The sequence below is a fragment of the Cyanistes caeruleus genome, chromosome 8 (genome assembly GCF_971803275.1).
Source record: "Cyanistes caeruleus chromosome 8, bCyaCae1.hap1.1, whole genome shotgun sequence".
Taxonomy (NCBI): Eukaryota; Metazoa; Chordata; class Aves; order Passeriformes; family Paridae; genus Cyanistes; species Cyanistes caeruleus.
In genome coordinates this window covers 12,264,526-12,281,186 of record NC_141708.1, presented here as the reverse complement: position 1 = coordinate 12,281,186, position 16,661 = coordinate 12,264,526, and the positions used below count along the sequence as shown (strand labels likewise).

General features: G+C 43.2%; 1 protein-coding gene across 4 annotated transcripts in view; it reads left to right on the top strand.

The window, feature by feature from the left end:
• NEURL1 (neuralized E3 ubiquitin protein ligase 1) overlaps nucleotides 1-16,661 on the top strand; it is a 154,269-nt gene that overhangs the window by 121,188 nt on the left and 16,420 nt on the right. For all 4 annotated transcript variants that reach the window (XM_086899445.1, XM_086899448.1, XM_086899446.1 and 1 more), the window contains one exon: nucleotides 15,664-16,344. In XM_086899445.1, the coding sequence (XP_086755571.1) occupies nucleotides 15,664-16,344 (681 nt within the window). The remainder of the gene's footprint in view (nucleotides 1-15,663; nucleotides 16,345-16,661) is intronic.

The following is a 16,661-nucleotide window of genomic DNA, read 5'->3' as shown; positions in this document are numbered from 1 at the left end:
CTAAATATAGTATTGTATGCAATGTGCCTCTTCTTGTGGGTGAGATATTAAGAGCTTATTTATTTATTAGAAAGTGGTTTACAATGTAAGTAAATTAGTGAGTTCCAAGGCCCTCTCTCAGCTGCCAGATGCTGGGAGGATGTTTATGACCACTGTAAATAATTTCATGGCTTAATACAAACACATTTTTAGAAATCAAGGGCTGATGACTGCATGTTTATAGTACAGCTGCTGATTTATCAATTCCTCCAGAGTATGAGAAAGAAAACAAACAGTATTTCAGATATTTTAAAAATTTATAAAAAAGAAAAACCCCAGAGGTATCCTTCATTCACGGTGCTGTAGGCTCAAGTCTGCAATGCCTTGGCTGAGCTCTCCCAAGTCTTACCAAGTCAGTGAGATCAGGAAATGCTCAGCATCCTTCAGGACCCAGCCCATGCATTCTGGACACTCTGAAGGCTGGATTTCAACAGCACAAACAAGTTTTCCCTATACTGAATTTGCAGATCAGTTTGCTGCTGCTGAGTGACCTTTCTCAAGGTCAGCTTTAAATGACAGAAATCAGATCCTTCCCAGTCATCAGAGCAGCAAGGTAGAGCAGCACAAGGGATTTGCTTTATGTTGTGGCTAAAATGTAATAAGGACTGAGCAGCCCCTCTGGGTACCAGCAGAAGGGTGGCTCCAGAGGGAAACCTGCTTCCCAGACGTAAGACACAGAATGAAAATGGGGCTGGAGGGAATTTCCTTTTCAAGGCATGTGTGCAGCGAGGAATTAGAAATCGGCAAGGTGACGTCAGAGCGTATGTGGGATGCTTGGTAGGATTTTTGTGAAAAGTCTCAGTGCCTTGGGGAGGGATGGGCAGAAATGAAGTATTACAGATGCTTCATTTGAGCTTTAAGTCTATTTTCAGCCTTTGTGTGGATGGCAGTGGAGAGCCTGAAAATATCAGCAGAAGCTGTGGGCTGCTCGTGTCATGGTGCCTTGTGGTAGCTGCATGTTCCCGTGCTGTGCTCTCCATAGCAACATATTTCAATGTAAAGCCACAGAACCAGCTGAATAGTTATGAGCATTTACACTCCCATGTGCATGGGGAAAACTGATGATGCTGCTGAGCTGCTGCAAGGCAGAAATGGTCCTTGCTTTAAATTGCAGCATAAGCTGTGCTTTCAGTCTAGGGATGAAAGGAAGTTTGATGATGGAAAGTGCTTAGGCACATGAATTCACAGGTGCCTTGGATTTTTTTGGGGAAAAGTGGCCCTTTTTTAATTACCTAAGAAGTTCTGGGGGCAGGAGAATGCCCTGGGTCTACAACAGATGTAGATGTAGATGGCTTGACACAATAAGATTTGCCTAAGCTAATGGTGACAATTAATTACGGGCAATTAATTTAGGGCAAAATACCCTTTTTTCATTTTTGAGAAGGCAGTCAATCCCAGTGCAGCACTGCCTCAGGTCTGGCAGGCTGAGGTTTGAGCACTATCATTGCAGCAGTGTCAATTTTTTGCCATGAATGTTGTCTGACACCATGATGATCCTTTTCCTTGATGGTGCTGGATTTCCCAGCCTTGAATTCAGCTGTGGGGGCTGTAATCTCCAGCTAAGCAGAGGTGTCTGTGCAGCACAGGCAGTCAAGGCACGACCATGGGCATGGCACTGGGATGGCTAGGGAGATAAGTGGATGGAGCCTGCAGGGCTCGGTGGCTAATCCTGGTTTCTTGTTCCTGGAATCATTCCCCTCCTGCCAGTTTCTGGGACCAGCAATGTATGTGCTGTGAGGTGTTTTGGCAGGTAGCACAGTGGCAGAGTGTACCCTGAGTGTAGCTGTTGTCAAAGGAGCTGGCTCCCAGGCTCTGCCTCCACGGAGCAGGCATGCTCAGCAGGATGGCAAGCAGGCACAGAGACAGCGACAGCGCTTGACACGCCTTTGCTGAATGGCTGGGAGTGCTGGGGAACAAGGCTGCTGACCTGGAAAATAAGCCAAGATTAAGAAATGCCAAACTTCTGGGGAGAAGAGGGTTTCCCGGAGGGCTGAGATGTGAAGAAAATAGACTCTGGAGGTTGCTTTGGGATGACTAATTTCAAATGGACCATGAACCTTGACACAGCACTGGTGCCTCTGGAAAGGGCCACCCTGACACCCAAAGCTGGGACTCAGCTCCCAAAACGGGGCTCTGAGGCATGGGCAGCTATTGACAGGATGACATGAATGTAGAGGTGACTCTCCTCCTGGTGACGGAGATGAAGGATGACATGTTCTAATCACAGCTTTTAGGGAGCTCCTGGCAGGGTTAATGTAGATGTGGGCAGGGTAAGGCAGGCACACGAACCACACTGTCCCTCTAACTTGCACCCGTAGGTGCTGCAGCTGTCTGTGCCCCAGCAAAGCCACTGTATGAGCAGTTAAAAATTAAAAAACGGTTAAAAATTCTGGTAACCCCTTAGGTGTTTGGTTTGTTGTAGATGTGAAAGTGAACCCAGCAGCCATCCTGTTGTTTCCTTACGAAATTATGTTTGTTTCACGTTGCTCACAAATATGAATTTTCAAGGTACTGCAAAACTCACTCGGGAAAGAATTGGCATTGCCTGAGCCTGTGAGATCACGAGCGATTGCAGCAGCTTTGACAGACCTGAGTGAAATGCTCCTGGCAGGACAAATCACTGAAATGCAGCGGGTAGCAAAGTTGTCATTCTTCACCATTCCTGCCACTTTGGGCCATGGTGGCGGTCCCTGTTCATTTCTATGCAGACAGGGCAGTTTTTCTGCTGTGGCAGCTCTTCCAGCTGCGAGGCAGCTGACGAGACAGAGCCGATGTGACAGAGCTGGAGGGCAGGGCCTGCAGCGCGGGGTGACCCTCACCCCTACCCAGCAGGATGCAGCATCCCAGATGCACTGTGCTGGCTGTCAGCAAGCCAGTAGACAGTATTTCTGTTCTCAGGGCTGTCACTCTGTCCCTCTGCGAGTAACAGTGTGTGGTGTGTTGGATGTGGGGACAAGGCTGTAGTGACTTGGTGTCTCTAATTCAGGTGTTCCTCTGCCTACTCCAGCAGTCCTAATGAGCACCATGATTTCTTCATGCCAGTTTAGGGACAAAATGTCCCCATTTTCCTCTAGTTGCCAGGCCCCATTGGAAATGGGCTGCCAAGAGCAGCCCATTTTCCCTGTTAGCAGCATGGAACAGGACCTGCATGTTCAGCACCATGGCCTAGTGGAGGGAAGGATACTCAGCCAGGAGGGATTTCATGGACTTCACAACTCTTCAAAAGGGCTGTTTTTGCAAAAACTCCAGGGTGGAGGGCTCAGCTTTGCCTGGAGAAGCTGTGGAACCCATCCCAGCCAGGGCTGTGCCATCCCTAAGTAGCTGCAGTGTAACAGACCAGCAGGGCATTTGCAAAAAATGAGCAGGGATGCAGAGCCGTCTCATTGTTTAATAGGAAAAATAAAGAGCTGACAGGGCATATAGGCAGCATCCCACCATCTTGCTCTGACCCTATTCCCTGTGTTTATTGTACCCTCTCACTCCGTTATATCTAATAAGGGCCATAAACTCCCCTGGGATCGGACTTTCCATTTTTAACTGTCAGGCACAAGGCACACCTAAGCCACCTTATAAATAATCTTTCTGTGCAGAGGGAAACTTGACCCTGGAACATGAAGGGGTGGCTATGACAACCACTGTCTGGATGCTCTGTGTCTTCTGTGGACACAGAGCAAAGGGGCTGGGGACATGGCTTCTCCTGGGCTGGAGCAGAATGTGCATAGCTTCCTGAGGCTCTTTCTGCACGTGGTCATCGACTTCTTCCTGAGCATAAGTCATCTCTGTGCCTCAATGGGATTTCTTCTTTTTTATTTCTCTTTTTTTTCCCTTTTGCATACTTTGATAGGAACAAAAGTTACAGAACAGAAATACAGACAGTAGTAACCCTTTCTTCTCTGTTTTAGATACCAGGAGAATTTGACCACATTCTCTGCTTTTTCTGCCTTTGGAAGTGCTTTTACAAGTTTAGCTATGTGGCTTCCCAGGACCATACTATAGTGGATGGGAATGGGTGTTGTGGATTATCCAAGCTCTTGCTCTGATTACTGGACTAGATCTGTGCTTGGAAACAAAGACATATATATAGTCCTAGTTGTTTCAGTTCCAGTGACAGTGGGACTCTACTGAGCACAGTGGGGAAAGGTCTTTTTGCTCTAATATCCAGGTCCCAGACAGACCTGGGATCAGTCCCAGATTCCTTTGAGCAAGACATTACTGGTTTTGGTGATGACATTTTGGTTGATTTAAGCACATCATACTGCAATTTTTATTATTATGTAGCAAGGGTTTGATAGTTCCCTACAACAGTTCAGAGTGGCTGTAGAAAGCTTCACAATAACAATCTCACCAAATATTGCTTTAAACATTGATGCTGAAGGAGGCATAAGCTGAATCCTACTAATAGAATGAGAAATTCTTGAGTTTGGGAGAGTCATCCCTATATTGATTACCAGATTGGTGAACACACTTAAACTGGACAAGTGATGAATGATCTGTGGATGAAGTGGATCCTATGATCTCTGCATTCATCTTTAATGATAGGCAAGGTGTTAAAGCTTTTCTCTGTGGTAGATGAAAGTGAAATTTGTCTTTTGCTTGTTAAGGAGTTGGCTGAAACTTTGGTAGCAAGATTCAGCTCCTTAGTTCATTTAGATCAGGGTATCAGAATAATTTTTAAAGAAAACACAAGCCTAATGAGGCTTTTGCCATGACAAAATAGATGAAGAATTTATAAAAGAGATGGCCTTTTCAGTTATGTACCTTAGTGGAAGTGAGCATGGACTCTTTTGCTGGTTCCCCCATAATTTTGTCCAGCAGGGACAGCTAGAGTGGGACATCTAAGTTTCAGGAAATCTCCTTCGCTTCTCTCTCATTAGCACAATGCAAGGGGACAGATGGAAAGTAGTTGAGTGAAGAATTTTTTTTGTTCTGTGGAATGTAGTTTTTAAACCTTACCCTGTGCTCCTTGTTTGGAACTGATATGCTTATGTGTACATCCTGTTGCATTATTGTATATTGTATTATCCTATTTAGTGGGATCTAAATACTTGTTTAGAGGAAGTGTATGTTGAAGTGCTGTTGTGACATGGAACATGCTGTGACATAGAACATACCTAAACATACAGAACTTTTCTGAATTGGTGCAGACAGCAGCAATTGTGCTATTTTAAAACAAGCTCATCAAACAAGACCTTGATTTATTGCTTCCATGCACAGCTGTGAGAGTGCATCCTGCAGACTCCACCAGCTCTGGAATAGGGGTGGGGTGGATGGTGTGTAATGGCTGACTGTCATTTTGTATGTGTGGAAAATGAGTCAGAAATTTTTTGAGAGCTCCTTCCTGCTGGATTATGGGTGGAAATTCTCCAAGAAAGAGATATTAAAATGAATTAAAACAAATAAAATATTCTGGACAAATAGCACTGTGTGAATTCTTTCAGATATATGTTTGTTGGATCTTTAGATGAGGAACCAGCTTGGAGGAGGAGAGATATCTGTAAACTTAGTTAGTCATGGCTGAAAAATTGAAATACTTTTGGCAAACTCTAGCTGTTTTCTTTTACTATTTTCAACATTCTATATTTCAATGTTGAGCCTTGAAATAACATTTTAATCTTGAAAAATCACTGGCAACAGAAACCAACTGGAGAAGCTCTTGGTCCAATATTCATTTGCTTTTATAAAAGGAAATAAGATAAACTGAACACTGCTTCAGGTTAGCCTGGAATACTGTATCTTCACAATTAATTTTATTTTTTCTGCAGGCAGGCTATGAAATATTATGTATTATTACTGCATTTCACAGGATGCATCTTTCGTAGAAAATTGTGCTTTTAGCCCTGACAGATGAGTTAGCAGCAAAATCCTTGTGCTGTCCAGGCAGTTTATCATTTAGCAGTGCTTTTTTGAACCAAACAGGACTGCAGTGAGCCCAGGCTCCTGGGACTCCTAAGGCATTGAGTCTTCCCCCAGTGGCATTAAATCAGTTCAATAAGCAGTGGTGCTGGGTAAGAGGCTGGCCCTTGGAGAGACCCTGACAGGTACGAGGTGGTTGTTGCTGGGTTGAGTTCTCCCTCAGCAGCTGTTTGCAAAGCCATCAGTGCTGGCAGGAGCCTGACACTGGGAAATGGGGAGAAGCTGCAGAAGCAGCCATCATCTCCATGGCTGCCTGAAGGCACAGGGGGAAATGAAAGTGAGTGAAAAAGGATAGATGCAGGAAGGGAGGATGATAAATGGGAAGGAGGCAGAAAGTGCTTGTTTTGAAGAAAATTGCTGTCAGGTGATTCAGGGGGTGAGGGAATGCATCTGATGCAGCTTGGAAATCGGCTGTGAGCACTGAGATGCTATGGAAACGTTTGCACAGTAACATAAGGTTTGGAAATAGGGCTGTGGGAGGGCCCATAGCAACCTGCAGCAGAGCACATTGGGGTAAAGTTGTGGGGTTAACACTGCATGCAATTGTGTTCTTACCTGAACAGGTGAGATATAAGAGGGTCAAAATTCCTAGGAGGATAGGAGGGTAAAAGGAATGATAGTGCCAGGAGTAAGTAACAGTCAGAGCTGTGAGAAGACAGGTCTATAAAGTTATTAGACAATAAGGACTTGCAATTATTGCCCTAATTTCCCATGAAGAAGGTGAAAAAAAAAACAAACCAAAAAAACCCGGAGCTTTTCTACAGAGAAATTTACATTTTAAAGATCAGGAAACATCAGATAAAGTGACAATTGACAGTCTCCTGGGAGAATTAAGTCTATTACAGGTAATTGAAACAAATAAAAAAGGCTTTCTGTCTGTAGAAATAGTCAAAGGAAATGGAAGGTAGAGAGGCAGGACTGAGATTAAAATAATATTGGTATGGTACTAAAAGTGATGATTGTTTTGCTGTGGTTTCCAAAATGGATAATAGTAATTGACTGTCGAGTCTAGGAGGCCTGGGGCATGGAGGTGAAAATCATTGATTGGGGTGGGAGTAAAGTTCAGAGATTTCATATGTGAGTGGGAGATGGATTAAGGAGTGAATAACAGGATCTAGGCTGTCTACACAATACCCAGGGCACATGGTTTCTGCTCAAACCATATTTCTCTGACTTTAAGGGGAGTTAGAAAACCCACAAACACAATAAAGGGACTCAGATGAGGAGGCACCAATATCCAGAGGTGGCTGTGGCAGTGGCTAGGCACACCTTCTTCAACCTGAACGATATTTGTCATTCTTCAAAACTGCTGGTGAGGGGAAGGATGAATTTACCCCGAATGAAAAGCCTGAATGAAACTCAAATGTGTTGCTTGTAACACAGATGTTGCCAATACCTCGCAGACTCTCTCTAAGCATCAGCTTTTGTGGAAAAGAAAACAAATTCATAACTGTAACATATATATGGAAGTTTGTTCTCCACTCCATAACCTACTGTCAAACTCTTTCAGAACATTCATATTTTTTAAGGAGAACAGTAATTTATTTCAATTTTATGAGGCTAGTTATGCTCTTTGTGCTGTTTCACATGTGCAAATCAATTTGACATGCTTACAGATGTTAGGCAGAATTGTATGAATATTTTTTATAAACCAGACTGATTCAGAGCACTTTATTAGATAATACATGCCCCAAAACTGCAATTTATCGGTTCATGTATAAGAGTGTATGCTTTCATTCCTTAGATTTTATTGAAGAATATGCAGATGATCAATTCAATTACTAAGCTGGCCTGGGAACTGCAGTTGCTCACTCTGGCTTAAAAACAGCCACAATTCTCTAAAACTAAGGGATTTTTATTTTCCCATTCTGAATATTTCAAGTTGGGAATTGGCAGCACATGAGCTCACATCCTTTTAGAATCCAGATAATTTGTTGGGTTTTTTCTGATTTGTTTTCCTATGATATTTTGTCTGTAATATTGGTACAACATTGACAACCCATGACAAGAAATCTGTGATAGTCACAGCAAACCCAGGACATATTTGTGTTCTTAGAAAAGTACTCTGAACAGATACCAAGGGTTTTCCTGAGAGTCATTTGGCAGGACACCAGCTGCCTGATAGTATAAAAGAACCATTACCTCAAAAAAGGATTTGGTCCTGAATGGCAACAGGAAGTGGCCAGATCTACACAATAAATTTATCAAACACCTAGCTGTTGGTAACAACTAAAGACTAGGTTTATTCTCTTCCATCCCATGTTTTATCACTTCTCCAAAACTGAGTCATGCAAGCCAAATAGTTTTAGTGCTCAGTATGTCCCAAAATGCCTGTAAAGAAATGCTGATTTTTATCCAAGTAAATGCAGACACAAAGCAAAGATGAATCCAGAGAGATGAATGTAAGCACTGTTGATCTCCACTCATTTCTGTTAAAGTAGCAGATGTTTGTAGCCTTGCAGTTGGTTCCACAGGGTCAATGACCAGCTTTAAAATCTGGTGACAATTTTTAGTGTAAATATGAATTATTTTTCCTACAGAAGAACTTCAGCTTTGGACTCTGTAACTCTTTGCTTGATCTTTGACTTCTGCCTCTTGGTTATTGTAGAAACTCTCTCAAATGCTTCCATCAATACTGGAAAAAACGTTTATCTGAGTATGATGTCAGAAAGTTGAGTAGGACAGTGTTGGTCACAGGCAAACAAATGGACTTGGGTGATTTAAATATCTGCCACTCCTGCAATGAAAATGGCTAATATGAAATACCAGGTAATTTGCCTTCCAGGTTACAGTGGGCAAGAAGCCAATATTTGCACGTAGCAATTAACTAGTGCTTTTACAACATCAATGCACATGAAATGTGTGCTTGCTCTCTAGTGACTGTGTGGTGATACAAATTGGTGTCTTGGGGAAGGAGAAATCCTGGAACAGTGGTTTCCATGCTGGCCACTGGGATCTGTAGTGGTTGAGGAGTTCCAAGCAGATTGATTTTGAGGTGAGAAGAGCAACCTGCACACAGAAGCAGAGGAGCAGCAGATAGAGAATAATGCATTGATGAAGAATTAGGAAATGGGAGGGTGTACCATGGAAAATTGAGTGGTTTTGTACCATGGAATGCTTTTGTTGTGCACTGAGCTAAACCCTAAGGGGCTTCACGTAAGAGTTCTGCCAGAGGAGCTATCTATCCCTTCAGACTGCTCAATCCACCCCACAGTTTCCAGTCTATAAAATAAGAACATTAATTCTTTCTGCCTGCCATTCACCTCTTATATATCCTTTCTGTTTTCATGTGAGGAGTGTCTTCTGCTGCAGAGCACAGCAGCTGGCTTCTGATCTCAGATGCTGTTTGCCCCAGAGCAGATTTTACTGTCTCTTAAAGAGCAGCCTGGCATCTTCCATAAACAGCTGGTACAAGTGGTATTGTCTGTTGGCTGTAGTTTTGCAAAGAGAGGAGACAGAGCAGTGAGAGCAAACGGGAGCACCTCCATTTGAAATGGGATATTTTTACTGTCAATGAAGTAGTGAAATGCACATAGCAAGATACTGTGTAAGTAGATTTTCACTGCTGTCCTTGATTTGATGTGGGTGTTTTCAATAAGGAATGGTTGATCAGAGGCAATAACTCAGGCAGTTTGATTTCTCAGTTGTTCATAAAGAGAAATGTACTTTGTAGAAGTGAATTCCTAAGTATATGGCAAAAGGTTTTTAGTCTGAATCATTCCTTTGAGGGATTTTAAACCTTTGCCTCCCACATGCTACAATAATGCTCTGAAAGTGGTTTCATTGTATAGTCCGAGAAGCTGCATTCTGGCGCTGATGATGGTTTATGAGAAATAAACACAATGGAGTGGTCTTGGGTTATATAAATTCACAATTTAACAGTACAAGCAGTAAGGGGAGAACCTGTGTGCAGCATCAGAGCAGAAGGACCCGTTTGGGAGTGTAGGTCTCTGTAGCATTATGCTGAGCATGGCAGATCCCAGTCTCCTCTCCAGATCTCACAAGAGTTTGTAGAAAAACAGTTTTATAAGTATCTCCTCTCACATGGCCAGCAGGGAAAAGCACTTTGGACATGCTCTGTGACTGGAGCTTTACCTCTTAGTGACTGTGAGCAGGGCCTCAGCATTCTTCACTCCCGTTTGTCTCCTGTGTTTATTTTAAGTAAGGGCTCTCCTGCTTGCATAGCTCCTCCTGCTACAACAAAGCAGTTAGGATACCCATGGCAGAGGCTAAGGGAGCCTAGAGCAAAGCATCCCACAGTGATGAGGATGTCTTTACACCGTAAGTACAGCAGGCTGTATGAAAATCTGCTTCCAGTCACCTATTAATTTGGGTGGATTTGAACCCAGGGCTACAGCATAGTCCTTCCTTCCCACACCCAGTTACAGATGCTTTTCTTCTTTCCACATGAGGTGATGCTGTGGGCTGGATGCCATACACATATCAGGCAAGCTGGCAAACAAAGGAGTTTGAGAATAGGTGTTACTCCTTGCCACCAGTTGCAGTGATCTCCATCCTTACTTTAGGAGGGATAAATGAGAATATAAGTTGCTTCCATTTTACCATATTTTAAACCCTCAGCCACCTTAAAGTGCATAATAAATTGAGCTATAAACAACATACAGAAATTGTTCTGGCTACTTCTGCACTGTAGCATGGCAGCCCCAGCAGTGCATGTCAGCTTGCCAGGACTAAGCCAGTGAGGGAGCAGTGGCTGCCACAGCACCACACAAGGCATCTGAGCTGAGATAAATAATGCACTCCCACGGTGGGGAGTATGAGCTGTGAGCAACAGGTTTCCAGAAGCACAGTTTTATTTCTTGTCTTACAACTGGTTGCTTTCCCCAATTGCCCTTGAGTGCAATGCTATTTTACAGTGTGGTACATCTGCCTCATGTTTCAAACACGTCTCTCTGCAATGTCAAAATCCTGCCAAATGGTCTGTTTGGTGCATAACTCTGCTGTAGACCATGGAGGAGACACTGCAAGATTACAGGTGTTGGGAGGGCAGCTGTCCTCCCTGGATAACTCCTTGTGACAGATACAGCTGATGGTGGGAAAAAGAGCCTTCATTTGCATTCCTGAGTGGGAATGGAGGTTTACACAGAATGTTTTTGCATTGGCCACTGACTTTGATGTATCTTTTGGTAACTTAGTACCCCTGAGGTTCCTTGGTCATGGAAATTATACCATGAGCACTGGTACTGAAAATACCATTACCCAGTGAAGTGAGTGATTAAGAGAAGAAAACTGCACTTGTGAAAAAGCAAAGCAAAGAACAGAAGGAAGGAAAGCTGTGAGTATTCGCATGGCAAGGGAGGCATCATACCAGTTAAGTTCTGGCCTTATCAGTTTTTTACTCTTGGCTTAGTAGCTGAGGACAGAAATATTCTCTTGATGCAAGGAATCACGAGGCACTTCCTTGACTTCTCAACATTTCTCTGTCCTGGTAGGAAGGATCATTAGAGATGGGGATACATTATTAAAGTTCTTACAGAATGGTCTTGATTCTCCAAATGATGTTATTTTTTGTAGTACTAAGTCTCAAAGTTAATTTGTTTACTCTAGGTGTTCCATGGCTCATTCTAGAGAACTCATACTCCGAAGAATTACAATTCATGGAGGTGATAGGATTGCACCAGTCTCAGGAAAGTGATCAAGAGGAGATCTGTGTCCCTTGAGCTGCAGTTAAACAGAGACTGAGTTTCCACAATGTGTGTGTGTCCATGCTGAGTTTGCTTTGCTGTCTCAGATCCTTTACAGGTGTGTGAATACAGGCTGCTCATGACCTTGGAAAGTCAAGCCTTCAGGCAGTAACAGACAGTACTGAAAAAGAGAAAGAGGAGGGAAATGATGATTTGACAGTCTGACAGCAACACATCCCCTTCAGGCTTGTGTGGGGCTGAGATGATTTGTGCATGCTGGTGGTTAGAAATGCTTTTGTGTTGGGATGTGCTTGCAGCTGTGTTCAGTGTGCATGTATGTGATCTCTATAATAAATATGTATTCTGCATATTAACATAACACATGTTTAAGGAAATAAATTATTTTGAGAAGACAGTATTTGGCAGTGGTTCAAAAGAAAGGTGGTAGTGAAATACTTCTGATCTGAGTGCAGTGATTACAGCTGTATCTGTCTGCTCACCAGCTCCTTGTAAAAGATCTTCTAAAGTGTTACTGCCGTTGCATTGAGCTTACACAAAGTGGGAAGCTCTTCCATGCCCTCTGAGGAGGAAAATGGAAAGCTTTGAAGCCTCTGGTCTGAGGAAGATACTTCAAATTATTTTTCTGATTAAGGAATCACCTGCTGAGAATCTAAATTTTGCAGATCAACCCCACTAAAAAGGAAAGAAAACAGAAGGCGGCTGAACTGTTCAAGTGCCTTTCATTTCTACTTAGATAAATTAATTACTCCTCCTTACTTTTTTTCTTAAACAAAGCTAGAAAAAAATGCAAAGGCATTTTTGAAGATAGGCATCCTTTAAATTCAGTGTCTCAGATTCTCCACCTGACGAACAGAAAATCTGTATTTAGTAGAAATCTTTTCATTTTGGCTGTATCTGTATCGCTACCAGAAACTTTAAGTCTCAAAATCCAGAAATAACATCATAACTGCACTGATGCAGAGCTCAGCAAAACCTCTCAGGGAAGCTGCCTGGGCAGCCAAGTCCAGTGAGCTGCCATGGTCAAGGCCAGCTTTCTGGTGGTGTCCCAGCCACTGGATTAATGCTTGCTCTGGTGGCCTGGGGACAGCTGTGGTCTTCACAAGTCCATCTATTCTCACACAAGGAGATCTCTCATCAACTGACTTTTCCAAAGAAACATTGCCAACTGTCTTACACAATAAACTTTATAACCTTTAATATTTAATGAAGAGATGAGTGATTTCTAAATTCTTCAGGCTGAAGCCAGACGGTCTTTGGTAATGGGTGGTTGGATCCATTTTGTGTCTTAGTCTCGTCACATGGAGTCATTCAGTCTTTTTGATGTGCCCCCCAGATTTGCCTCTGTAAATATAAATGCTCCTGAACACAGGAGTCTCTCCTTTGTAGGCATTGAAGATCATTTGTAAATGGTCTGCAGGGCTAAGGCTGTGCTGTGGGCCACTCCAGCCTGAGGAGCTTCATCTGTATTCAGCATGACTAGTTTGGTCTGTGTTAAAAAAGTGAGAACTGAAGCTTTAGAGGAGAAAAACAGCTAATTCCTGGGCATCTTCTTCTGAAAGAAAGTGGTCAAAGTCACCACATTTGTTCCACATTTCACCAGAACTGTTCTTTCACAGCCCTTGGCTATTATCGGTTATTCTGGGTAAATGGCATTCCACATTTCTTCCAACCTACCTACCACCCCAAAAGATGAATCCCACTTTTGTTTTGATTTATATTCAATGGGATTTTTTTTTTTCCTTTGGCTAGATGTTTTGTGATTCAGGCCAGCATCTCTTAGAGACTCATCTCTAAATTTTCACAAACATACTTCAGAAGCCAGTAAACTGCAATCGTTTCTTCCATGGCTGTTTGCAAACATTAATGAACTGTCACAGTCACTTCTATATGCTACAGACATCTTATTCCTTAGGTGGCCATGCATCTGAGCTACAGAGGGATTTAAGTAAAACAGTTGGATATGTAACCCTGGTTTGCTATCACTACCATGTGTCTTGTCTGCAAGAACTCCATCTCTCTTAACCTCTTTTCAGATGGAAAAAGATATTCTGTCCAGCAGCCAAAGGGAAATGCAAGCATCCTGGTGGAAAACAAGCTGTTTCAAAACCCTGGCTGCAAGCTACCCACACATCACAGTTGTCAGCCAGGCTGCACATGTATAGTTACAGGGAATAAAATAGAGAGGACCTTCTGTTCCTATTCAGAAAGGTCTCTATCCATTCACCTACACAAAAGGATTGTCATCAGCTGCCAGTATTAATTTGTTCTCCTATATAGGTTTCCGGCTAAAGGAGGATAAAATAAGACCAGTGCTATCCAGCAGGAGCACTTGGAATGCAAATGCTAGCCCATATATTTCAAAGCATTAATGCGACCCACTTCTAGATTACTTGGGGTAATTTCTGATTTTATTTATTCCTCCTTTTCTTCCATTAATTCCTGAGAGGCTGAAATACCAGTATGCAGAAAATCAAATACGAGAAACAAAGCCCATTTTTATTTTAGGACTCTGCTTCCCTTGTAATAGCAGTTTATTTAAAGAGGAGCCTGGAATAATCCAGTTTAAGCAAAGCAAAGAGCTCCACTGAAGCCAAACCTTGTGTGGGTGTGCTCTTGTCAGGGCTCCCAGAAGAGGAGGACAGGAAAGGCTGTTAGTCAGACCTCAGATATTGCAGGAGATGTTGGTTACTCAGAAGCTTGGCACACCAGTACAGAGCTACTACTCTGGTGTACTGGGAGAGAGTACACCCCGCTGGGAAAATCCTCAGATAACCTGATGTCCTGCTTTTTGTTGTCATAAAGAAAATCCCAAGGATATGTGTGGAAGAAGTGTCCACTGCAAGGGCCTAGCAGTGCTTTAGGGACAGCTTTGCCTCTTCCTCTTGTTCCTCCTTGTGCTGTGTTTGCAGCACATCCCATGCTGGGGTCTGGTGTGTTGCTTTGTGTTGTGTGGGGCAGTGTCACCTCCTGCTATTTGGACCTGGGCTCAAAGCCACAACAGACTTCAGTCCAGTTGGGTCACAGCCTCTTACACTGTCCCAGGAGTTTCCCACACACTCAATTTTCACACAAATGGATGGTCTCCTCATGCTTCTTAGAGTTCAGAAATCTGGACGTAAGAATGAATTTTTGCATTATCTCAGCTTTCTTTATAATTTTTTAATGAAGGTTTTTTTTCTCAGAATATTGTTCTTTAAAATTTCTAAGACAATAGCACAGCTATGGATGTGTTAAATATAACTAATTTCAGCATGAAAGACATAGTATGTTCCTCAGAAAAATAATCAAATAATTGATTAGTTCTTGAAGCAGCAGGTGATACTAATGAAGAAGATAAAGTGCAATTTTGTTTCCGCTGGTGAATTTGAATGTCTGAGCCTCGTCTTGCTTAGTTATATATCTATGGGTTTGAATTTTAATTATATGGCTTGGAAATAATAAATTATTGCATTGTATTTCTAAAACCTGGCATACTCTCAAATTCTGCACTGTAAAATCCATATCTGTACTGCTCTGCAGTGAAAACTAGAACACTAATGATTAGTTATAGACAGGAATATTAATTAAATTTCATATGGTGATAAATAATATAGAGCTGAACATAGCAATTTCTTTTAAATAAAAAAATGTGTAGCTAGATATTTATTCCATAAGTCTGTGAGAATCACTGTAGATAATAAAGAGGGCATGAAAACTTGGAGCCTGTATATTGATTGGTATGTTGAGGGTGTATTTCAGATATTTATCCTCTGCTTTCCCTCTCCAAGGAGAGCATCCCTTGGGCAATTCTTGCCATTGATTTTGAGTCTGCCTGCTCAGAAGCTGGAAATGTTGTTGCTGGTGGGGAAAGTACAAGAACAGCAACTGATTGAGAATATATTTTAAGATACTCTGCTCCCATATTTCAAAGGGGAAAATTTATTAATGGCAGCAGGTCTCTGATTCTCCCTTTTAAACATATCAAGCAAACTCATATTTTTTCAAGCTCTTGGACATTTTCATTTTCTATGAAAGAGACCTTTTTTTGTTTTCTTTCTCCCCACAGACAGTGAAATCATCCCTCCCGACTGCCTGCGGCCCCGCTCCTTCACGGCCATCCGCCGGCCTTCGCTGCGCCGGGACACAGAGGACACGCGCCTCTCGGTCAGCCTGTGTGACCTCAACCTGCAGGAGGACACCTTCCACGTGACGGCCACCACCTGCCCCATCCCGCAGAATTCCCTCAACTCCCAGCACTCCCACCTCCTCCCATCCCAGCTGGAGAGCGACCTCCGCTTCCACCACCTCCGGGGACCCCACGTCAAAATCCTCGATGACCAGACCGTGGCCCGCCTGGAGCACGCCCGGGAGGAGAGGACTTTGGTGTTCACCAGCAGACCCCTTCGGATCAACGAAACCATTTTTGTGAAAATCAACAAGTCCAACGCTGTGCGCACAGGGACGCTGTCCTACGGGGTGACATCCTGTGACCCCAGCACCCTGCGCCCCAGTGACCTCCCCTATAACCCCGAGTCCCTGGTCGACCGAAAGGAGTTCTGGGCCATCTGCCGAGTGGTGGTGCCCCTCCAGAGCGGAGACATCCTGGGATTTATGGTGAATTCTGATGGTGAGCTGCACTTGAGCCACAACGGTGCCGGCATTGGCATGCAGGTCTGCGCGGACTGTTCCCAGCCCCTCTGGATGTTCTTCGTTTTACACGGCGCCATCATGCAAATTCGATTGCTGGGTATGTTGGACCTCCTTTTTCCAAACCTTGTGCACAAGAAAGCGAGGGTGGGGGGGAATATATCATGGGAGAGGGAGTCAACAGCTTCCTCCCTGCTCTAGGATCAGATACAAATTTTGGTTTTATAAAAAGAAAAAAAATTCAAAGGCACAAACATAGCATATGGGTATGAGTTACAAGACTTAACCTCCTTGCACCTCTGTAACACCCTTCTTGTGATGGTCTCAAAGCTCTTTTCAGATAATGAATTAAGCCTCAGGGACCTCCATTAAAGCACAGATGAGTCATCACTGACCTAGGAGAAGCAAGGAAGGCAG